The sequence below is a fragment of the Dermochelys coriacea genome, chromosome 5, assembly GCF_009764565.3.
Source record: "Dermochelys coriacea isolate rDerCor1 chromosome 5, rDerCor1.pri.v4, whole genome shotgun sequence".
In the NCBI taxonomy this organism is placed as follows: Eukaryota; Metazoa; Chordata; order Testudines; family Dermochelyidae; genus Dermochelys; species Dermochelys coriacea.
Genome location: NC_050072.1, coordinates 126368411 through 126393771, shown reverse-complemented (window position 1 = coordinate 126393771; position 25361 = coordinate 126368411). Strand labels below are relative to the sequence as shown.

Here is a 25361-nt window from a genome sequence, read left to right as displayed (position 1 = left end):
CTTGAAAAATCAGAAAAATGCCAGGAGGGTTCATGGCTGGGAATCCTGAACTGAAGGGGGCTCTCCCTCTAGCCCAGAGTTAGGCATCCAAGGCCCTTGGAGGGGCAGGGCCTAGGCACACCCCTCTCCTCCCTATTTCCAACTGGTTTGTTTAGATGGCTTAGTGTGCTGGATTCTGTGGATCTCATTCTCAAGTGCCTGGTTCTCCCCGGACCTTGTACAGGGCACCTGGGAGCCTCATTCGGGGTGTGGATTCCACCAGGCAGCAGGGTGCCTAGACGTTATGTGTTCCAATGCTGAGTCAGAGTCCCACCCTGGGATCTTTAGGCTCCTAAACACCTTTGAAAATCTAGCCCCATAGTCTTGCAATGCCTGAGTATCACAAGCACTAATTTGACTGGTTGATCACTCCAGGGGTGCTAATCCCATTGACACCAGTTGAGGATCTAGCCCCAAGTGTGAATTAAACCTGAGAATTAAATAGGATGTTAAAAATCAGAAAAGTTTAAAGAAGAGTCTGACTAAGTTACTACAGCTCAGAAAATCCCCTCAGAGCCTGATCTGTGTGAAATTAACATTGCCACACAGGTACAGGCTGATGGGACCTTGCATGCAAGCTCTTGCTCTGAGGAAGTTAAGTATTAAATGATTCTGGTCAATCATTTCTCTACTTTCATATTATTGTTTAAAAACAGGTCACGTACCTCTGTTTGTGGCATGTGGACAAGTATTGAGAACCTCTGGAATCAGTAACACTGGTTATATTTCCAAAAGTGACTAATGATTTCAGGACATTGGTTTTGGGTGCCCAACCTGAGATGCCTTAATGGGATGTGATTTTCAAAGGACAGATGCTCAGCACTTTCTGAAAATCAGGTCCCTTTTAAGGCAGCTCAGGTCAGGCACCCAAAATCACAAGGCACGTTTAAACATTTGGGCCCTTATTCACTAACGTCTGGAAAATGCCAGTGCCTACCTGTAAATTCTAGTGTTTGCCTCATGTTTGCAAAATAAAAGAGTTTAAAAAAAAAACCCTTAAAATATAGCACTTTATTGTTGTAATATACAGTTTTTAATTACAAAAGTTTTCACATAAAACAATTGTTTTTCTTAAAAAACCCCCAAAAACATAGGGGCCAGATCCTCAGCTGGTGTAAATCAGCATCGCTCCGGTCACTTTAATGGAGTCAATGGTTCTTCAGTGGAATCATGTCAATTTATACCAGCAAGGGGTCTGGACCAGGATGTGTCTGTGAAGTGAATAAAGAAGTGTGAAGTGGATAAAGAAGAGCCAGCATAGAACTTGCCTGAAAAGAACAGAAGGATTGAGGTCCCCAGCTGATATAAATCCACTGAAGTCAACGAGATTAACTGAGGCTCTGTCCCAAAGTGAGAGAGGCTGAAATGTGAAAGAGCAACACCCTCCTTTGCCCTGTAATTCCAGCATCCTGCAGAAGGCAGAAAAAGCTTCAGCTTCCATTATTGCCAAACTGTAACAGCCCTAGATAGGTGCCTTGCTGGGCCTGGAGTCACAATGCTGTATCTCAAGAGCACAGATGGGACAACTGTATATCACGCAGGCGAGCCCCGTCTGCACAAGGAATCGGGGCAAAGAAGAACTCTTTGCATATTTCTTACTCACCTCCCAAGATTCAGCAGCAGAAAACATTTTGGAGTTATCCCGATTTCTCATGCTATAGTCACTACGTGGTGCAGCACATTGTGACTTTCACACTTGCCTGTGCAGCTGAACTCCCAGTACCCAGTTCATCCTTGCAAAAGCACTTTGGGGTCTGTCTACGCAAGACACTGACCCACTGCTTAAGAAGTTTCAAGAAACTCTAAGTGGCAGGAGTGAAAATGTTTGTGTCTCATCCTGGTCACAGCATTGGTTCAGGAAGACCAACCACTGATGACTGTTGTCAGGGAAGGATGAATGTGCGAGGGTAGATGGACTCCTAGCATTTAAAAAGGTGCTGTGTGAAACCTGACTTTAGTATTTGGTCCTCATTGTTCAATACCATTTTAGCTCCACTGCAGATTGGGCCATTGACTTAGAGGAGGCCTGGATGTTTGAGCATTACAAATGCAGCAGCAAATCTTACACTGCAGGCCAGAATTGCTATGAGCAGTTATTTCCTGGAGATAAACCAGATTACACAGGACATATTATCGGCTTCTAAAACCCTGCCTCTTTACATCCTTTTCCCTGTGCAGGTGGCTCCCAACAAGCCACTATGGAGTATTTTTTGCACTCTTTAAAAAACAGAAGCCATCAACACACTCTGCCTGCTTTCAGAGTAGCAGAAGCCCTCTACACCAACATTCAACCAGGTTAGCCGTGACATTATCGGGGATACTGTTCCTGACGGCTTGTAGTCCATCTTTGTGTGGAATGTTGGTGTAGAGGCTTCTACATCCATAGGGGCTAGGATGGTATTTTTAGGAAGATCACCAATGGTCATGGCTAACCTGGTGGCTGAACTTTGTGACTTTGTCCTCACCCATAACTATTTCACATTTAGGGACAATGTATACCTTCAAATCAGCGGCACTGCGATGGGTACCCGCATGGCCCCACAGTATGCTAACATTTTTATGGCTGACTTAGAACAACGCTTCCTCAGCTCTCGTCTCCTAATGCCCCTACTCTACTTGCACTACATTGATGACATCTTCATCATCTGGACCCATGGAAAAGAAGCCCTTGAGGAATTCCACCAGGATTTCAACAATTTCCATCCCACCATCAACCTCAGCCTGGACCAGTCCACACAAGGGATCCACTTCCTGGACACTACGGTGCTAATAAGCGATGGTCACATAAATACCACCCTATATCGGAAACCTACTGACCGCTATTCCTACCTACATGCCTCTAGCTTTCATCCAGATCATACCACACGATCCATTGTCTACAGCCAAGCTCTACGATATAACCGCATTTGCTCCAACCCCTCAGACAGACACAAACACCTACAAGATCTCTATCATGCATTCCTACAACTACAATACCCACCTGCTGAAGTGAAGAAACAGATTGACAGAGCCAGAAGAGTACCCAGAAGTTACCTACTACAGGACAGGCCCAACAAAGAAAATAACAGAACGCCACTAGCCATCACCTTCAGCCCCCAACTAAAACCTCTCCAACGCATCATCAAGGATCTACAACCTATCCTGAAGGACAACCCATCACTCTCACAGATCTTGGGAGACAGGCCAGTCCTTGCTTACAGACAGCCCCCCAATCTTAAGCAAATACTCACCAGCAACCACACACCACACAACAGAACCACTAACCCAGGAACCTATCCTTGCAACAAAGCCCGTTGCCAACACTGTCCACATATCTATTCAGGGGACACCATCATAGGGCCTAATCACATCAGCCACACTATCAGAGGCTTGTTCACCTGCGCATCTACCAATGTGATATATGCCATCATGTGCCAGCAATGCCCCTCTGCCATGTACATTGGTCAAACTGGACAGTCTCTACGTAAAAGAAGGAATGGACACAAATCAGACGTCAAGAATTATAACATTCAAAAACCAGTTGGAGAACACTTCAGTCTCTCTGGTCACTCGATTACAGACCTAAGAGTGGCTATCCTTCAACAAAAAAGCTTCAAAAACAGACTCCAACGAGAGACTGCTGAATTGGAATTAATTTGCAAACTGGATACAATTAACTTAGGCTTGACTAGAGACTGGGAATGGATGAGTCATTACACAAAGTAAAACTATTTCCCCATGTTATTTCTCCACCCCACCCCACCCCCCACTGTTCCTCAGATATTCTTGTTAACTACTGGAAATAGCCTACCTTGCTTGTCACCATGAAAGGTTTTCCTCCCCCCCTCCCCCCCCCGCTGCTGGTGATGGCTTATCTTAAGTGATCACTCTCCTTACAGTGTGTATGATAAACCCATTGTTTCATGTTCTCTGTGTGTGTATATCAATCTCCCCTCTGTTTTTCCCACCAAATGCATCCGATGAAGTGGGCTGTAGCTCACAAAAGCTTATGCTCTAATAAATTTGTTAGTCTCTAAGGTGCCACAAGTCTGCCTGCTTGTAACTGAACTTTGAGTGGTGTTTTTGTTGCTGTTTATTTTTTTGCCCTGCCAGTTGAAGGGCTTGAAGTCAGTCTACGGCTTCATGCAACTGCAATGCTCCTTTCAGTTTGCCTCTGCCTTTCCTTTGGGCTGAAACAGTTCCAGTTCCTGGCAGGAAAGTAAAATTCATTCCAAGTTCCTTTTCTAGGCCACTAAGTGGCTAGACTCTGGCATTATTGTGATCTATCCAAGGTGACTGATTTGCTTGGCAATTGCTATAAGATTGGTAGAATGACTCAAAGAAGGAGAAACGAAAAGCCGATGGCAATGTGCTCCTGTCACTGTTGATTTAGTGTGTAACATGTTTCGTGAGTGGCAATATCCCAAAGTGATAAAAGAAGGAGGAGTTAAAATGAAGAGCTCGCACTGAAAGCTTCTTGCAACGAATGGGCACAAGAGACCCTTCCCAGCTTGGTCTCTGCAGTGGCACAAGCCTAAGAGAAAGGTGAAGAAACTCACACGAGTCAAAGAATAGTGCAGAAGATGCTCCCATTGTTGTGGCAGCCTCCGTCCATCTGTGCAGCTATCCTGGTTGACATGGTGGTAACTTTATGACTGTTTGTGGCCGAGGAGTTTCCTCGGGTGGATCCTTCGATGTGAGGTCGTGCTGGAGGGTTCTCCAGGGTCCAGGCAACGTCAGACCTGGAGAAACAGAAAAAATACCCCACAAGCACCCATTAGCAATCAGGGAGGGGGAGGAGCTTCCTTCTCAGCCAACGGAATGACTATTATCCTGACTCGAGAGCTGATTGATGTTTTTGGAATTGGGAAACGTCAAAGAAAATCTTTGTCAGAATTCTGCATTTCAATGAAAAAGAAAACATGGGAAAGTAAATTGATTACATTTATGAAAGTCTTCCCCCCCCCACTACTCTCTCTCATTCTGTTCCAACTCTCAAGCAGGACAATGTGTGTTAAATTTTGGAATTTCAATGAAATGTCAAATTTTGATGAGAAAAAAAAAGGGGGGGAGAATCCAAACACATTTGTGTGATTTTGTTCCCTGTTTTTCAACCACCTTCTCCCTGTGAGCGCAGTGCAGGTCTTGGGGATGTGGTGGGTCAGGGAAAGACAGTGGCGGAGGGAAAGTTTACTTCTGGAATCTGTATAAAGAAACCCTGGCTAAACTGGTTACGTGAAAAAACAGGTTTGTTTGGGGATAAAATGAAAGCTGTTGGGGATTCAGTAGTCATGGCTGATTTGGGTCTCAAGAGAGGAATGCACTAAGGGTGCAGGCCTGGAACTATACACATACACCCAACCCGCACAAGAATTGCCTGCCTTCCCGTTCACCAACAAGTGGTACTGATTTTCGTTTGACTGAGAACAATGGGAAGCTACAGCCCCAGGCTCTGAGGGCACTGTCGGTGATTTTACAGGAACAAATTCAGAAGCACAATCCACTCAGATCAGCTCTTCTAACAAACAGCAGCTCAGAGTGGAATACTAGTCTGTCTATCAGTGTTTCACGGGCCGCCCGCCACCAGGGGAACGGGGGTGTGTGCTCAGGTACATCAGGCTGTTCCTTTCTCTTCCAACCTGTCTTCAAAGGCCAGGTGAAATCAATGGGCCCTGTTCAGGGAAAAGGAGGCCACACCCAGATCTGAGAACAAGCCTGCTAGGAGAGAGCCAATGGAAGAGCATTCGTGGGGCCGACATTAGAACAGGTGCATCAAGCTTCTCGCTTCTCCCCAGGGGAAGCCTGGTTTTCCCATGGTCAGGAGTGAGATGATTCCAGCCTCCGTCTCCAGAAGCCAAGGCTCCTTTGTACAGGTCCTCACAGAGCTCGGCACTGCAGGAGCCGGTGCCTGGAGTAGCTGAGCAAATCTGCCCCAATGGAAGAAGAGGATGAGGAAAGCGGAGCAGGCTCATGGCCTGAATCCCCAGCTCGTGGCCTCTCCTAAGGGTCACTGCCCACATTTTGAGAAGGGCTGTTCTAGGCCAAGGGGCTCATTAAAGAGCAGCGTGAGGGGCTTACTTGCTCTTGAAGGTGAGGAGTTTGTTGTTCTGCACAATACAATCTTCTGCATTCGACACCTGCTGCAAAATGGTCTTCTTGGTCCTCCCTTGAAAAATCAGGTTCTCCTGCACCAGGCCTTTGGTTTGATCAAGCATAACAATCCCATAATCCCAAAAGGACTGGATCCTGTTCTTGGTTACCTGCAGGGGAAATATCCCAACATGGCACAACCAGAACCTGGCAAGAATATTGGGCCACGTGGCCTTTTCTGTGATCTAATCAAATAAAGAGCTGCAGTTGTACATGGTACTTTAGTATATCTATTAACCTGTCATCAGTACAAAACAAAACCTCAAAGATCTTAAAGTGTAGGGCCCTGCTTCAGCAACCTATCCCTATTCAGCAAAGCTCATGCTGAGCGGTAACCACACACCTAAGTGCTTTGCTGACTAGACACAGATTTAGGGCTTAAATGCACTGATGAACTGGGGGCTAAATGTCCAAATAGGACCAATGCAGTTAAGCAAAGGGGCAATGTTTAGGCCAGACTAGAACAGAGAGAGATGGAATGGGGAGGTTACAGAGTTCCAGGATGGTTTCTCATGTGGTCACAGAAGTTTGAAGGAGTCATGTTTAGAAGGCTGTTATTTCTATTTTTTAAGGTGTCCTTGTAACCCAGAAGGCTCACACCTGGGGATGGAATTCTGGGAGATGGTGTGTTTAAATACGGTGTTGTCTGAAGGTCAGCGCTGTGCCCAGTGGGGCTAGGCAGCTGGACTGCAGGTTACACGTCTCAGAAAGAAGTGTGCTGTGAGACCCTAAGACTGGGGCAGTGACCACACTCCATTCAGGCTCCAGAGGCTTAAAACACCCAGAGGTCCAGGGACCCAGAGGTTTGGTTGTTCCAATGGTTAATTACTCTTCCTGTTAAACATTTAAGCCTTATTTCTAGTCTGAATTTGTCTAGCTGCTACTTTCAGCCATTGGATTGTGTTAAACCTTTCACTGCTAGAACTTTACCAAAGGTTGTGGTGGAGTCTCCATCAGCGATCATTTATAAATCAAGAGTGTATGTTTTTCTAAAAGATCCGCGGTGGCAATTATTGTGGGGAAGTTCCCTGGCCTGTGTTATGCAGGAGGTCAGACTAGATGATCCCTTCTGGCCTTGGAAACTCTGAGTTAGAACTAGGATCCCCTCACCGCTGAACGTCTCCCATGGGCAGCAGTCCCAAACTCCATCATCCTTGTTATCCTTGGCAGAGCCACCAGGGACAGTGCAAACTGTTTACTTCTTCTCACATGACTCTCGGGACAGGTAACAGATCCTTGCTAGAGTCTTCATGAGAAACAACAACAGCAACTAGCGCAGCCCGGGCTTCAATCAATGTCCCCTGGGGCCCGTGACAATTTGAATTCTCCCTCAATCCTTTAGGGGTACTTGCATCTGGGGAGCAGTATGATTAGGGTTTCCATAGATCTAGTTTTGCCTAAGGCCCAGGCAACAACAGCTCCCTGATCAGAATGTTTTTCAGGAGTTTGTGGTTCGTGAACAGAACGGAGGAGAGAGCACTCATCTCTCTAGCCTAATCTCGGAGCTCTCTGCGTGTTCATTGCCAGGGCCTTTTCAGTGAAGATTATTGCAACAGACTAGTATTGCACCTTACTGTGGCTTCACCCCATCAAAGACTAGAACAAAGGTGACTTTAACCCTTAGGGTAATACTGGCAACTTGCTAGGAGTGAGATTGCTGCATCTAGTTTGCAAACATCGGCGCAAACTGCAGCAACTCCTGCTTTTAATGCAGTGGTGCAGCCTGCAGTTTCTGGAGATCTCAACATGCAATGCTTCCTCTTGCTCCAAGCAGCTTGGACGTTCAGGCTGACATGGAGCAATGCATGCTGGGATCTGTAGTCCCCATTAGCCACACCAATACACTAAACATGAAAGCAAATGTTGACCATATTGCAGAACTCCTTGGGCTGCATTTGGCTTTTGGGAGGGATTTTGGCTACAACAAGGGCAGTGGAGCAACTAACTAAATAAAGCATGTGGGTGAGGAGAAAGAGAGAGTGTGCCAAAGACAAGCAAAGTGACACTCCACTGTAGTCAAGGGGACTACCACAGTCTCTGACTGTCTCAGTTGCTCTCTTTCATGGCAAATAGGTTCCACATGGAAGACAATTGTCTATCCACATACAAGGAATAATCACAGAGCTATCTACGCTGGGAAAAGTCAGATCAACAGTGTATGAAAAGTAAAATAAAAATCAACACTGGAGTGACTATTAATAGTGTGCTATTAATCAGAAGTGTGGCCTAGCAAACAGATGAACATGATTTGTAGAGGAAGAATCAACTTGGTTTTTATAAAGGGAAATCATGCCTCATCAATCTATTAACATTTTTTAACTGAGTCAACAAACTTCTGTACAAGGGTGATCCAGGGGATACATTGTACTTGGACTTTCAGAAAGCCTTTGACAAGTTCCCTCACCAAAGGCTATTAAGCAAAGTAAAAAGTCATGGGATCGGAGGGAAGATCCTCTCATGGATCAGTAACTGGTTAACAGATAGGAAACAAAGGGGTAAGAATAAATGGTCAGTTTCAAAATGGAGAGAGGTAAATAGTGGGGTCCCCCAAGTTCTGTACTGGGACCAGTCCTATTCAACATATTAATAAATGATCTGGAAAAGGGAGTGAACAATGAGGTGGCAAAATTTGCAGATGACACAAAACTACTCAAGATAGCTAAGTCCAAAGCAGACTGTGAAGAGTTACAAAGGGATCTCACGAAACTGGGTGACTGGGCAACAAAATGGCAGATCAAATTCAGTGCAAATTAAGGCACATTGGAAAATATAATCCCAACTGTACATCTAAAATGACGGGGTCTAAATTAACTGTTACCACTCAAGAAAGCGATCTTGGAGTCATTGTGGATAGTTCTCTGAAAACATCCACTCGATGTGCAGGGGCCGTCAAAAAAGCTAACAGAATGTTGGGAATCATTAAGAAAGGGATAGATAATAGGATAGAAAATATCATATTGCTGCTATATAAATCCATGGTACGCCCACACCTTGAATACTGCATGCAATTCTGGTCACCCCATCTCCAAAAAAGATCTATTAGAATAGAAAAAGGTACAGAAAAGGGTAACAAAAATGATTAGGGGTATGGAACGCCTTCTGTATGAGGAGAGACTGGGACTGTTCAGCTCTGAGATGACTAAGGCGGGATATGACTGAGGTCTATAAAATCACGACTGGTGTGGAGAAAGTGACTAAGGAAGTGTTATTTGCCTCTTCACATAACACAAATACCCAGAGTCACCTGATGAAATTAATAGGCAGCAGGTTTAAAACAAGCAAAAGGAAGTATTTGACTGTGCGTTGTGTGAAGAATCTGTGGAACTCATTGCCAGGGGATGCTGTAAAGTCCAAAAGTATAACTGGGCTCAGAAAAGAATTAGAGAAGTTCATGGAAGATAGGTCCATCAATTGCTATTAGCCAAGATGGTCATGGATGCAGTCCTGTGCTCTAGGTGTCTCTAGCCTCTGATTGCCAGAAACTGGGACTGGATGACAGATGATGGATCACTCAAAATTGCCTTGATCTGTACATTTTTTCTGAAGCACCCGGCATTGGCCACTGTGGGAAGACAGGATACTGGGCTAGATGGACCACAGGTCTGATCCTTTTTTTGAGCACTGCACAGGGACTTTGGAGAGCTGGACTCTATTCTGGGTGACTCTGGCAAGTCGCTTCCCTCTCTCTGCCTCAGTTTCCCCCCTTGTAAAATGAGGATAATGATGCTGACCTCCTTTGTAAAGAGCTTTGCAACCTGCTGATGAGAAGAGTGAAGTACTATTACTATCATTACAAGTGTATTCCATCAATGGGAATTCTCTTGTTCACAATCTCCTAGCCTCTCCGATATGCATGTTTGTTAAGCAATAGAGTTGCTGCACATGAGCAGTGCTGCTCTGCTCTCCCGTGAAGGGAGGGTGAATTCTCGCTGCTCCTGTTTCCCTTTGATTACTAGCAGCTTTCACTACAAATCCAAAGAATAGAAACTACGACCTATGGACTTTGACCATTCTTCTGGAACGGACACCAGCACTGAACCCAGGTCTGGTTTCTTCCTAGTACACCAATCCATCCAGCTTAATGAATTCAGGAGAGACAAATTCAGACTGGAAATAAAGGGCGCATTTTTAAACAGTGAGAATAATTAACCATGGGACCAATTTACCAAGGGTGGTGGTAGATTCTCCATCATGGGCTATTTTTAAATCAAGATTGGATGGTTTTCCTCTAAGATGTGCTCTAGTAGAGAACAAACAGGACTGTGTTACACGGGAGGTCTGAGTAGATGCTCACAGTGGTCCCTTCTGGTCTTGGAATCTAGGATTTGTTTGAACACCCACCTTCATGTCCGCAGTCTGTAACAACCGGAGGCCACATCCCCGGTTGCCTATGATGTCGTTCTCAATGACGACCCCGTCGCCCTTGGAGGTGATGCCGTGGCTGCTGTTGTCATAAATGCCATTGCCACGTAGCTCTACTCTGGCCTCGCTTTCGATCAGCACCCCCCCGAGGCTGTTGCAGGAGATGCTGTTGTTGGCGATTCGTGTGAGCTGGCTGCTCTGTAACACAGCAACCCCGCTGTCGTGGTTGGCATGGATGGCGTTGGCTATGATGTTAAGTGCTTCGCTGCTCTTGACGTACAAGCCAGCGGCTGCAAAAGAGGGGGAAAGAAGTCAGTGAACTCATCTGAGGGAATAAAACAGGGCAGGCGAAGCAACTGGAACTGCTGGGCAGCCGAGAAACAAGTCTTCCACCAGCCTGTGATTGGGAAACTCTGAATGTGCTTAACCGTTCAACACCCCGAGTTCTGGACTGGAATAAACCCCAAAAGGCCAAGAGAAACTCAGGCTAACCGGCACTCAGGTTTGTTCTAAGCATCAGTGAGCCTCGACTCTGAGGCCATGTGATAAGTGAAAGGGCGGGGGAGCTCCCTTTTATGGACACCCAGCCAGTCAGTTAGCTATAAAGTCCCTCTTGGTGTCTGTTCTCTGCTTGCTTTACCTGTAAAGCATTAACAAGCCCACAGGTAAAAGAAAAGGAGTGGGCACCTGACCAAAAGAGCCAGTGGGAAGGCTAGAGCTTTTTAAAATGGGAAAAAAGCTTTCCCTCTGTCTCTCTGTTGTTCTCTCTGGGCTGAAGAGACTGGGGCAGCAGGAATGCTGTGTAAAGTTTGAACCAGGTATGAAAAATCATCTTCCATACCTAGAAGGATTCATTGGGACAGGGAATGTTTAGACAGACGCAATCAGGTTTATTTCTTTTATTATCTGTAAGGCTTGTGGACTCCTCTGTGCTAACCCCAGATGCTTTTGTTGCTTGTAACCTTTAAGTTGAACTCCCAAGAAAGCTAGTTTAGGTGCCTAATTTTTCCAATTGCTCTGTTAAAATCTAGCAATAGCCTAAATTCCAGATGTATTTTCTTTCTTTTTGTTTTTAATAAAATTTGCCTTTTTTAAAAAAAACCTAATTGGTTTTGTGTCTTAAAAGGTCAGTGCATATGTTATTCAATTAGCTGGTGACAACAGCTGGGATTCCCTTTTGTTTGTTTTCTTTTTTGGCTTCCCTGACGGAGGGGTGGAAAAGCCGAGGGGCCTCAGGGAAAACTTCCAAAGTGAGTTTTTCCAGGATTTGCAAGAGGCAGTTTTTTACTTGGGTGGTGGCAGCGTTTACCAAGCCAAGGTCAGACAAAAGCTGTAACCTTGGGAGTTTAATACAAGCCTGGAGTGGCCAGTATTAATTTTTAGAATCTTTGCGAGCCCTCACCTTCTGCACTTGAAGGGCCAGAGTGGGGAATTAGCCTTGACAGGCTGTCTTTGGACAAAGCAGAGTGGGTTTGACATTTGTAACACAACCCCAAGACCAGGCTAGTTCACAACTACAGAAATTTTGCACGGCTCTCGTGACAAACTCCAGGGTGTCAGCACTGAACTGGTCAGACTCCGGAATGGGAGAGGGCAACAATACTGTACAATACTGAGCACAGAAATGACAGCTATGATAGAAACTGAGAGCTACCGATTGGCATAGGAGTAATATAGACGCTGCCCAAGGGTTCATTAATGTAGCAGCATCTCTGGTTTCCTGAGACTCAAGCTGATCCTTTATTCAGGGCTGTACAGAGAGGGATTTTACATACCCCAGCTGTGGTTTCCCACGTCTTCCTGATCTTCTGCTACTACTCGTACTACTGTCTTGCTACTTGCTACAGTAGTGCTACTACTACTTTCTTGCCCCCCACAGACAAGCTCCAGCAATTAACCTCTTGCAGGAATCAACTTTCCATCCAAGGAATTCTAGGTGGGGCTCGCTTTGGAGCTCCTCAACACTGCTCCCTAAGCGAAAGCTTTTTCTCCATCTCCCTTCGAAAGGGGTGAACACAGAGGCCCTGCAGCCTTCTTGCTCCCTGAGTACATGCTCCTTTTCTGCAGGGGGTGAAGAAAGTGGCGTTAAACTACTTTTGTGCTTCCTGAATTGTTGCTGAGACCAGTGCCCTCTCTGGCTTCAGCACAACCCAGAATAGTCCAATGGCTGCTGTAAGCCTCACCAGCGTGTAATGGCCCTCTGAAGACTCTCTGCGGGGCTCATATACAGCCAGAGTACAATGCACTCCAGCCACACACTCCTTTCCACCCTGCAACCCTGGGGGCTGCAAGGGCCTGGTGCAACATGGTTCTACTGGGATATGCCCAGAGAGGAAAATCCCAGTGATGGAAATCCTGCAATGGTTGTTTCCACCCCCTTCGTAGCCTATATAAAATGGCTCCAGCACTGGAGAAAATCCAGTCCCTGGTCTAGAGACAGAATTTGTCCTCTGCAAGGCAGTGCCAGGTGCTACCACTGCTAGGCATCACTCCTCTCCAGTCTGCTCCTCCATTCGCCTGGCTCCATCATACTCAGAGCTGCACGGTTACTGTGGTTGTGATCTCCTCAGTCCCAGGAGACCCCGAGCACATCTCTCCGGGGACTCAGTGGGGGGACGGAGTCAGTCCCTGGACAGCATGTTTGGGGCAGGCCCAAGCAACTGGGACCACGTTCACCTCCATTGTGATTGATGCTGTTGGACTCCACCAGTGCCACGCTGATGGGCCGTCGGGAGGTGAAGCGCTCGTCCTCACTGTCCAAATCGTTCTCCCAGCTGGCGGCTTCACCCTCGTCGTTGAAGTTCTCGTTGCCGCCTTGGTTGGCGAGATAGTCATTGGCATCATCTTTGCGGCAAAACACGGCCACCCCGTAGATGCTGTTGTGGCAAATTCGATTGTTTGTGATGTGAGGGAGACTGGATGACATTATCCATACGCCACAGCCCTTGTTACCTGCAACATGCAGAGATAGACCAAAGAGTAACAGCCAGGCTCCAACCACGGGCCGGCCCCACTGGCCTAGGCCCTGTGCAGACCAGAGCTGGGTGCAATTTTTCAGGCAAAACTTTTTTTCAGCAAACCATGCAGCTTTGATGACACCAAAACATTTCAGGAATTTGTCTCAGTTTCACCAAATAGTTTCAGTCAGAAAAAAGCCCCTAAAAATAAATTATGAAAAAAATCAAACCATTTCCATTTTTCACTTTGAAAGAACTTGGCGTTTTGACATTTCCTTTTGTTTTACTTACAAAAATTAAAAAAAAAAAAACCCACATGAAAATGGTCAAAATTGAAACAAGACAAAAAAATGCCATGTAGAAGAGACAAAACTTCATTACACCTGAAATGATTTTCCGTTCTACTTTTTGACTCGCTGAAAATTTTGAAACCTGAAACCTTTTTCTCCCCCACTGGCCTTGCCAGCAAACTGAAAAATCTGTTATTCACACAGCTGTACTACAGACAGCTACTGAGAGACAGCCCCTGCCCCATAGAGCTTACAGTGTAAATGGACCAGACAGAGAGAGCAAGTATCATTGTGCTTGGTTTATAGATGGGGAACCGAGACCCACTGGACTGGGACCCGGGAAGCTAGGTTAATTCCTGGATCTGCCACTTACCTGCAGGATGATCTTGAACAAATCATCACCTTGTGCTCGGTTTCCCATCTCTAAAATGGGGATACCAATACTTCCTTTGTCTGTCGTGTCTATTACACTGCAGCTTCAGGAACAGTCTCTCACATTTGAAGGTAACCTGGTGGCTGAACTTTGTGACACTGTCCTGACCCATAGCTATTTCACATTTGGTGACAATGTATACCTTCAAATCAGCGGCACTGCGATGGGCACCCGCATGGCCCCACAGTATGCCAACATTTTTATGGCTGACTTAGAACAACGCTTCCTCAGCTCTCGTCCCCTAATGCCCCTACTCTACTTGCGCTACATTGATGACATCTTCATCATCTGGACCCATGGAAAAGAAGCCCTTGAGGAATTCCACCAGGATTTCAACAATTTCCATCCCACCATCAACCTCAGCCTGGACCAGTCCACACAAGGGATCCACTTCCTGGACACTACGGTGCTAATAAGCGATGGTCACATAAATACCACCCTATATCGGAAACCTACTGACCGCTATTCCTACCTACATGCCTCTAGCTTTCATCCAGATCATACCACACGATCCATTGTCTACAGCCAAGCTCTATGATATAACCGCATTTGCTCCAACCCCTCAGACAGAGACAAACACCTACAAGATCTCTATCATGCATTCCTACAACTACAATACCCACCTGTTGAAGTGAAGAAACAGATTGACAGAGCCAGAAGAGTACCCAGAAGTCACCTACTACAGGACAGGCCCAACAAAGAAAACAACAGAACGCCATTAGCCATCACCTTCAGCCCTCAACTAAAACCTCTCCAACGCATCATCAAGGATCTACAACCTATCCTGAAGGACGACCCATCACTCTCACAGATCTTGGGAGACAGACCAGTCCTTGCTTACAGACAGCCCCCCAATCTGAAGCAAATACTCACCAGCAACCACACACCACACAACAGAACCACTAACCCAGGAACCTATCCTTGCAACAAAGCCCGTTGCCAACTCTGTCCACATATCTATTCAGGGGATACCATCATAGGACCTAATCACATCAGCCACACTATCAGAGGCTCGTTCACCTGCGCATCTACCAATGTTATATATGCCATCATGTGCCAGCAATGCCCCTCTGCCATGTACATTGGCCAAACTGGACAGTCTCTACGTAAAAGAATGAATGGACACAAATCAGACGTCAAGAATTATAACATTCAAAAACCAGTTGGAGAACACTTCAATCTCTCTGGTCACTCGATCACAGACCTAAGAGTGGCTATACTTCAACAAAAAAAGCTTCAAAAACAGACTCCAACGAGAGACTGCTGAATTGGAATTAATTTGCAAACTGGATACAATTAACTTAGGCTTGACTAGAGACTGGGAATGGATGAGTCATTACACAAAGTAAAACTATTTCCCCATGGTATTTCTCCCTCCCACCCCACCCCCCACTGTTCCTCTGATATTCTTGTTAACTGCTGGAATTAGCCTACCTGCTTGTCACCATGAAAGGTTTTCCTCCTTTCCCCCCCCTGCTGCTGGTGATGGCTTATCTTAAGTGATCACTCTCCTTACAGGAAAGCTTATGCTCTAATAAATTTGTTAGTCTCTAAGGTGCCACAAGTACTCCTTTTCTTTTTTCTCCTTACAGTGTGTATGATAAACCCATTGTTTCATGTTCTCTGTGTGTGTGTATATAAATCTCTCCTCTGTTTTTTCCACCAAATGCATCCGATGAAGTGAGCTGTAGCTCACGAAAGCTTATGCTCTAATAAATTTGTTAGTCTCTAAGGTGCCACAAGTACTCCTTTTCTTTTTGCGAATACAGACTAACACGGCTGCTACTCTGAAACCTGTCAAGATTTTTGAGGTTGTTTAAGTGAGATACAGTCCCACTAAACTAAACATGTAACATCCAAATCTTATAATTTTTTTTACACATACTTTGGGCTCAAGCTATGGCTTTGATACTGATATTACTCTCTTGGGATCAATCGTGGGTAATTTCCACCACCCACTTCCCTTTTGGGGAAGCAATAATTAAAAAACTATTCAGGGACTGGGGTAGAATTTATGGTGCAAATTTAGATCATTTGACCAAGAGGTTCCCAATACATGTCCTCCCCCTGCATTATGAGCTTCTTTTAATTTTCAAAGTACTCTAAAATCCACATGCATAATGAGATCATGTAGAAAACAACAAGGAGTCCGGTGGCACCTTAAAGACTAACATATTTATTTGAGCATAAGCTTTCGTGGGTAAAAACCTCACTTTTTATCCACGAAAGCTTATGCTCAAATAAATCTGTTAGTCTTTAAGGTGCCAATGGACTCCTTGTTGTTTTTGTGGATACAGACTAACACAGCTACCTCCTGATACTTGAGATTATCTAGGATATTGGTACGCCACAACAGAGCCAATGGTGCAAGTTTGGAATAATTTGGTTCAGGCGTTCCTCAGATACTGTCCCCTCCCCAAGAAGAGGAAAATGTTAATATTCCAGTAGCTCTAAAATGGACTGCACAGGGAGATTACCTTGAACAATGGTATTCCACAGCTGAAACTGAGGTAGAGGTGAACTCCCATTCAGATGAATGGGTCATTTCACACCACCCAGAGCTATTGTGTCTTTGGAGCATCCTAATTCATCAGAGCACACCCCACTGAGGTGAATGGGCCATTCCACACATCCACAGTTCTCCTGTACTGCAGAGGGCTGTGCAGAGCCCCTTCCTTTACACTAGCTCCCTGAAGTAGATACGAAGTCTGGGGCTCCCTGCTATTCCTCTTGCTGCCTCCAGCTGATGGATGTGCTCCTCACAGCCCATCAGTTACCATCCTCCTTTCTTCCTATGGCCCTTCCCGCCCAACTGGGGGCATGGTGGAGCCAAGAGGAGGGCAGAGCTGGTAGGTAAAGTGGCAGATCATCCCCCTCCCACAGGTGCCCTCCAATCGTGCCCCCTAACTAATACCTCTTCCCCAAAAATCAAGGGAAATTAACTGCCCAAAAACATGGTTAATGCAGGTCTTGTTTACACTACAGCACCTTTGTCAGGATAGCTATGCCAGCTAGACTCACCTCTGCTTAGTACCCTCTTCAACTCAAGAAATGTGTTTCAGACTCCGGCTGGCATTGCCAGTCTGATGTGTCTTCTCTGGCTTGTCAGATTGGGTTTCTATCTGCTGGTGAACCACAGCGCCACTCATTAGAGTGCTTCCCAGGTTGGTGAGCCACCTGTGGTTCATTAATTTTATACCAGCGTAACTTCACTGATTTCACTGGGGTTGCTCCTGATTTACACTGCAACAAGTGAGGAGAGAATCAGGCATAGGCACCGACTCGGTGGGTGCTTCAGCGCTCAAGCACCCATGGGAAAAAATAGTATGGTGGTCAACACCCACCAGCTGCAGCTGTTCAGCTGGGCTGTCATTCAGCTGTTCGGCAGCTGGCATGGGGCCTCGGAGGAGAGGGCAGAGTGGGGGCAGGAAGAGGTGGAGCAAGGGCGGGGCCTCAAGGGAGGGGTGGAGTGGGGCAGGGTTTTGGGGTGGAGTGGGGGTGGAGCACCCCTGGGGAAAAATAAAAGTCAGTGCCTATGGGTCCAAGTTCTGCTTGCAGAGGACCTTCTACACCAGATAACTAGCCTCCCTTTCTCCTTATTGCTTTTCTGACCCCACCGCAGCATATAGAGGCTTCTAATTCCAGCTCATGGCATCAGCACCAAGTATACATATGGGAACAGCTGCTTTACCGTTCATCATCTTGCAGCCGAGAAGCCAGAACAGGGAAAGACCTATTAAGTTTCATGCCTTTCCCCTGCTGGTGAATGGATATTTCCTTTTCTAGTAAGGTTTTCAAAGTCTCAGGGAAAGCATCTTCCACCACTGCCCCTGCAAGATCATACTACAGCCTCCAGAGGTGAGTTTTCCCAAGGAGTCAACCTCGTTTTTCTCTTTCCTAATCACATCCCTTTACTTCTACTGTAATCACCTCTACCACATAGCTCGCCAAATAATCTCCCTGTGGGTTTACATAGTCAATGAGGCAGCATGATCTTGACACTGGACTAGGACTCAAGACTCTTGGGTTCTATCCCCAGCTCTGCCCATGGCCTGCTGGGTGACCTGGGGGAAGTCTCTTCCCCTCGCAGTGCCTCAGTTTCCTTAGCTGTAAAATGGGGATAATGATACTCACCTTCTTTGTAAAGCGCTTTGAGACCTGCTAATGAAAAGTGCTAGATAAGAGCTTGTTATTAATAATGCACATATATCACAAGGGGCATTACTGAAATAATAAACCTACTAAAAATAGGAAACTATCACCCTGCACCCAGTTGGAGGCTTGTTGTCTTTGCTCCTCCTTTCCTGTCTCTTTAGCCCTCATTCCTGCTCCACCTCTTGCCTCCCTCCTCATTAAGGGACCAATCCAAAGCACACTGAAGTCAACACAATGACTCCCACGAACTTCAAAGGGTTTTGGGTCAGGCTGTACATACTTGGTGCAAGGCACAGGAGCCCATGCCGGGGGTTCCAACAGCTTTTCACATGTGCCGCCATTTCATTTTGATCCTGTGAAACTGGGATTTATTTATTGCTCCAACCTGAGCATTTAATTTTAAAAACGCAACTAACAAGCCAGCGCATATTTACTCTCTCTCCCCTTTTCTTTCACCTAAAGAAACCTGCTGTTCTCATTTGAATTCCCCTCTTCTCCTATTAATCTGTATGTCCTCCTATCATTCCCACCATGGATCCCAGATAACACTCGTTTCTGGACCTCCTATAGCCCAAAACAGGCTAATTGTTGCCCAACTGGACCACAGCTCTCAGCTTTGGGTGGCAAGGGACTTTTCCTAGAGAAGTCTTCCAAAGGCTTGAGACAAGACAGCAGCACTGGTGTGAGGTGAGAGATGGCCATTAACGGCTGTTCTGCAGCCCCTGCAGTACACATCTATCCCTATGGATACATCATTCTGCGTAAAGGGACAGATCCCTGTCCAATCCACTCCCTGATGGCACACTCCAAGCATGACAATCAGGGTCTCGACACCCCAAGGGGAGAACAAAAGGTTTAACCCCCCCCCAAAATAAGCAGTTAAACCAACTGATTGCATGCTGTGTTATCATACAGTGAACGTATAGCAAGTAAGATCTTTACATAAGCTTGGAATACACTGAACTGAACAGTCATTATGGTTACGGTTATGAATGCATGTGGAAAATTGTAGTTGTAAACGTGGTGCAACTTTGGCAGCACCTCAAAACCAGACGAGGGCGGCACCAAGCACTTAGCCATTGTCCAGCCCAGGAGAAAAAGCAATGAGGAACCATGCAAGCAAACAGAAACAGCTCAAAGCTGCAAAGAAAACGCCAGTGTTCGGGAACGAAGGGCTGGTCTATACTGGAAAAGTACATTGGCCTACCTACGTCTCTCAGGGATGTTAAAAACCCACTCCCCGAGAAATGTAGCTACGCCAACCTAACCCCTGAAGTAGACAGCACTAGATGGACAGAAGAATTCTTCCGTCAACCTAGTCTCCACCTCTCGGGGAGGTGGATTAACTTACAGCAATGGCAGAACCCCTCCAGTTGCTGTTTTTCACTCCAATCAGGTCTTTGTTGCACAAACTGCATGGAAACAGAACAGAAGTACTTGTGCATGGAGTATCTGTGCCGAAGCAAGCTGATAACAGGAGGGCTGCACAGATGAAGAACCAGAGGGGAATGGGCCGAGCATCTGGTAATTAAGAACTTGGGGAGGCGGGGTTTGAGGAGACGGGACCGGAAGGGCTGTTGGCAACAACCTGCCAGGAGTAGCTAGGCTGGTGAGAGCCGGGGTGAGACCTTGTGATTGTGGGCTTTTTCTGGATAGAGACTAACACGGCTGCTACTCTAAAAGGAATTTTCAGAGCACCAAAGCTCCTGAAGGTACAGGGAAGGTGGTGAGAGAACCTCTTACCGGTCTGGGTAGTCCCCAAAATGTCAGACCAAGGCCGGACAAAGGGAGTGGAGATTGGCTGCAAGTCCCCCATCATGGATTCCCCCAGTTTAAAGGAGTCCGGTGGACAAACAGCCAGCTCCCCTCATCACCAGGGACCCCTCCCTTGGCACAAGGGTTGTGTTAGGGACAGGGAGAGGGAAGAAGGAGTGGCTATCCCCAGCTAGGGTATTGTCCCTTGAGAACCACAGCCTGCTGGCACAAGTTAGAGCAGCATCCAGGCTGCTCTTACTTGTGCTGGAGCAGAGAATCAGAGAGCCATAACTGACTTCCTGCCCACCTACCCTGCCCTTACTCAGCTTGGAATCCAACTCTAAAGCTGCACAGGACCCTTGATTAAGCAAAAGGTGGAGGACAACACATTAGGACGTGGAGAGCTGAGGGCAGGAGCCCAAGGCATTTTCCATATTTTTAGTTTCTTACCATATATGGTGTTTCCTTCGATGAGCCCCTTGCCTCTCTCTCCCACTACCACTCCATCCGAGTAGCCACAGCAGATCAGGTTGCTCCTAAGGACAGGGTCACCCCCACGCCGGATGTCCGCCCCTCCCCACTGGTTCTCACGAATGACATTTTCTAACACAGAGCAGGAGAGAGAAAAATCACCAGAGAATCCCACTGAAAGAACGGAGGCCGTGGTGTGTTCCTATGCACAGTCCAACCCTGGGGCATAGCTGCTAAACAATTATACATCGGACAGTCACACACATTGCTGGGAAGTCTTGAAAAGCAAAGAAGCTGAAAAGCAAAGTGCGTGTTTGTAACAGGGGCAGAAGAACCCAACTGGGGAAGTGCGGAAATGATGCACATACAGCTTAACTGAGTAAATTCACAAAACACATCGAATTATATCCTGACCCCAGTGAAGTCAAAAGCAAAATGACTAGAATGAAGCCAGGATTTTACCAACCATTTATTTAGCAAATTTCACCTCTTTTTGTTTGCAAATCATCCTATATAACTGGCCTGAATTTGCTCTCGGCAAAGTTAACTGGATTCACAGGATTGGGCCTGGATAAGCATCGTTCTCTACCCAATCACAGAGGGGCCTGATCCCAGCTCAATTGAGCAGCAAAGGAAAAGGAGATGCAAGAGCAACAATGGCTGGAGACAGGAAAATGATTACAACAGAAGCAGATTACTGCTTCTGTCTTTTGAAACAAAAGAAAAAAGATTTAATTTTAGCGTGAGCCACATTATTACTATCTTCTGCGTTCTAGTGAGTATTTATCCTGCACTGTCTCTTGGGAGCAATTCAGGCTTTTGTAGAAACATATTAACTTTTTTAGAAAAGTCCATAGTGGTGGGTCTGTATTTACTTTTTTATGATGGAAAATAGGACAACAATTATAATCTTGCCCTATGGAACAACAGAAAAGATTCAATTAAGTACAATTACGGTCCGTAACTGCAAACGGAGGACAGCAGTGTATTCAGCATCTTAGGAGTATTACCAGTTCTACATAATTAGAGTCCCTCCTTCACACGTATATGTTAAGCAGTTGCTAGGGGAAACAACTACAAGATGCCGCTGAAGTAGAATAATGTTGATGACTCAAGCTCGCCATGAAAACCAAATACTGGACGAGTAAATATACAGTTAATCTGGAATGATGCTTCCATAGCACAGCTCTATGAACAAACAGTGCCAAGGAGAGACCAATGATTCCAGTGAAACAATATAGAAAAGACACTCTTGTACCCTCCCTTATTGGAGTATGGACGGATGATCTAAGTCTAAGGTTGATTCCAATAGAGTTTGCACCCAGCTCCTGAGTCTAAAACAAAAATAACTTTGCAAGAAAGATGCATCTACGTATGACTTAGAAGCCTGATGCCCATTAGGAAACACTGTCCATCATGCATAACAAAGCTGGTTTTAAATTATATACCTATTATTTGGCCTCTTCCATTCTCATTCACTGCTATACCAGCTGCAAGCCCCTGGAATATATGGTTCCCACTAGAGTAGAAAGAAAGGAAAACAAAAGTTAGCTACCAACGTTGTTGCTCTTTGTATTATATATTAATCACACACAGATTTGCCCTAACTAGACTTTCTGGGTTAAATGAACTGATGCGGTAGCCCTTATATCCTTTACACATTACCCAGCAGAGAGCGCTTCAGTTCAAAATGCTGCCTGGTTGATTGGCTCTAGGCCGTAATTCATTTCCTTTTCTTCTTTAATGAGACTGCATCAAGCTATGTCGTGACAATAAAATGATCATGTATAACAAGGGAAAAATAGAAGGAGGAGAAGATACATGCAGAACTTATAAGACAACCGAGCTGCAGGTGTTTGGATAACTTTCATGTGGTTCAAAATATGAATTTTAATGACAATCAAATGGAGGAAAACACACTGAAATACAAAGCACCAGAAGCAACCCTATCATTAGAGACAGCTATTGTTGGAAGTTTACATGATATTGCAAGACCCACTATTATACTTGTTATAAAACATAAAGAAGCCACAAAATTAGGAAACAACAGGTTTGAAAATGCTCTCAACTCACAGATCTTCATAAATGTAACCCGCAAACTGCAGTAAAGGGCATCAAATGGGATGATCCTCCATTAGCACAATACAGAGAGAACCCCCATAATGCACATCAACACGTCAATGGAAGGCAAAGTAAACTGGAAAAAAATAGGCCAGATTCTGCTTTCCAATGCAAATTCACAACAATTCAAGTGAAGCCACATGGGTTAGTCCTAGTTGGCAAAGAAGCTGGCCTGATCCATCAAAGCATAACGTGCACATTTTATTTCAAAGCAAAAATAAAAGTCAGATATTTTGGCTCAGAAGCACCATGGGACAAATCTTATTGTCATTTACACTCCCGTGGTGTTGCGTGGGTGTAAGTAAGGGTGGATTTTGGCTCAGTAAGTTGCACTTTAATTGTTTTCAGTTTGCTGTGTCATAAAGAGGAGTGAGGCAAGCAAAAGTATAAAAACCACGGAGCTGTTTGTTGGAAAGGCAATTACAGTCTGATCCCGCAGACACTTACCCACGCTGTCCCAATAATTTCAACAGGACCCCTTGCACGAGCGAGGATTACTCACGAGAATAAAGGGCCCTACGTCTCACATCTTCACAACGTTGGGCATAAAAGGCAACGTGCTGAAGTTTTAGCTCCCCTATTCTCACTGTAAATAAATGAGTTGTTGACGTTTGGGATACGTCTCTGTGCATTGCACCGTCTCCGTTCGTGGACTGTGCTCAAGCAACAGGTAACATGGGGAGTGCAAAGGCCCAGATCCTCAAGAAGTTTGCAGGGCCACATCTGGTTATGGAAATGTATGGCGGGCCATGAATGCTCATGAAATTGGGAGTTGGAGGGTGGGAGGGCTCAGGCTGGGGGTGCGGGCTTTGGAGTCGGGCTGGGGATGAGGGGTTCAGGGTGCAGGAGGGTGCTCTGGGCTGGGACCAAGGGGTTCAGAGGGCAGGAGGCGGATCAGGGCTGGGGCACGGGGTTGGGGTACAGGAGGGGTTCAGGGAGTCAGGCTCCAGGTGGCGCTTACCTCAAGCAGCTCCCAGAAACAGCAGCATGCCCCCCCTCCAGTTCCTATGTGGACACGCAGTTAGGCAGCTCTGTGCGCTGCCCTGTCCACAGGTGCCACCCTTACAGCTCGCACTGGCTATGGTTCCCAGCCAATGGGAGCTGCGGGGCAGTGCTTGGAGCAGGGGCAGTGTGCAGAGCCCCCTGGCTGCCCCTATGCATAGGACATGCCCCTCCTTCCGGGAGCTGTGCACAGTGCGGCAAGACCCCAACCCTGCTCCCTGGCGGGAGCTCGAGGGCCAGATTAAAACGACTGGAGGGCCAGTTGTGACCCCCCAGGCGGTAGTTTGCCCACCACTGCTCTACACCCTACATGGGTAGTGTTTTATAACGGACAGTCTAAGACCACAGGAGGCACTGAATGATCATATGGGCATTTGGCCATTATATATTGAATTGAATGTCTCAGTTTGCTCAGAGCATGCGTTTATTTACTCCTATTTGCAATTGTATTTGTACTATACAGAGAAGCATCCACATTTTCTCTATTATAGCGTGTGTTGAGAAAACGGCAATAATAGTATTACTGCATTATGCGTTAGGATCTCTCTGTCCCTGAAATACAATGCAGTGCTCACAAAAGATGCAATATTTAGAGAGCTATTTATATAGAGAGCTGCTGCCACACAACAAAAGGAGAAAGTACCACACCTCCGCCCACAAACAAATACACACACACACATCCACCCAACTATTTAATTCGGTTGTCTTTCCAAAAATGCATCTTCTGTGAGGCGATGCAAACATTTAGAACGATAGCAGCTCATTCACGAGTATAGCTCACTTCAAAATGCAATGGAGAAACGAACAACGCCCGAATGTTTTGTTCCGCAGCATGATAGTATTGTTTAAAACCATTGCTGCTGCTTATTAACGAACTCTCTGTGCAGGCTCCATGGACAAAGATCCGGCAGCGGAATCTCTCGACAGTGCTACCTTGGGTCTTTATACTAACGTGCCATGGCCTGCCATTGTTCCATGTACAGAGCTGTCTGTTGTCTCTGGCCTTCCACTTAGATTACAAACTCCGTGGGGCAAAGATTGTCTCTTTGGTAAATGTCTGTACAGTGTCTAGCACAAGGGAGGCGGGGGCAATCCTCTAGCTGCTACCACAATACAGATATAATAAACAACAACAGTCATTGGGGTTAATGGGAGTTTGTATAAAAACAGATGGCTGGTTCCTGTTTGACTACTTACCCTTTGCACTGACAGTGCCTACTCTCAGAGGATTGCAATGAAATTTTCAGAGGTGACTATTACTCCTATTTTACAGATGGGGAAACTGAGGCACAGCATGGTCATTGGCTGGAAATCTCTGCGTCTTGCCAGAAAGCTCAAGACAATGCCCTCTCTGGTAGGAAGAGCACACAGATAGGCAAGCAAAGAGAAGGGGAGGGAGAGGACATCTGCAGAACTCTCGGCTGCAAGGAGGTACTAATGATTGGGGTTATTCAATGGCAACAGGGTTTAAACTGAGCATAAGGTTCCCCATCCAGGGGTAGCCAAGAGCTTCTGGCTGGCTGTTTGCAGGGATGGTGGTTCAGCCCTGTTGGAGAGGGGATGGGGAGTGGAGCTGGGAGGCAGAGACAAAAGCAGAGCCCTTCCATTCTCATTTGCACACAGGATCAGCACGTGGGCTTCGTGGTG

At 46.1% G+C, this 25361-nt stretch overlaps 1 protein-coding gene across 5 annotated transcripts in view; it reads right to left on the bottom strand.

The window, feature by feature from the left end:
- Positions 1-1035: 1035 nt before the first annotated feature.
- FBXO10 (F-box protein 10) overlaps positions 1036-25361 on the bottom strand; it is a 67879-nt gene continuing 43553 nt past the window's right edge. For 3 of the 5 annotated variants that reach the window (XM_043514425.1, XM_038401506.2, XM_043514423.1), the window contains 6 exons: positions 22040-22110; positions 20571-20723; positions 13207-13482; positions 10510-10820; positions 6097-6278; positions 3953-4760 (listed from right to left, as the gene is read on the bottom strand). In XM_043514425.1, the coding sequence (XP_043370360.1) occupies positions 4583-4760; positions 6097-6278; positions 10510-10820; positions 13207-13482; positions 20571-20723; positions 22040-22110 (1171 nt within the window). In that variant the 3' untranslated portion in view covers positions 3953-4582. Of the gene's footprint in view, positions 1251-3952; positions 4761-6096; positions 6279-10509; positions 10821-13206; positions 13483-20570; positions 20724-22039; positions 22111-25361 lie in introns of those variants that run through there. The other 2 variants (XM_038401505.2, XM_043514424.1) reach the window with 2 other exon arrangements.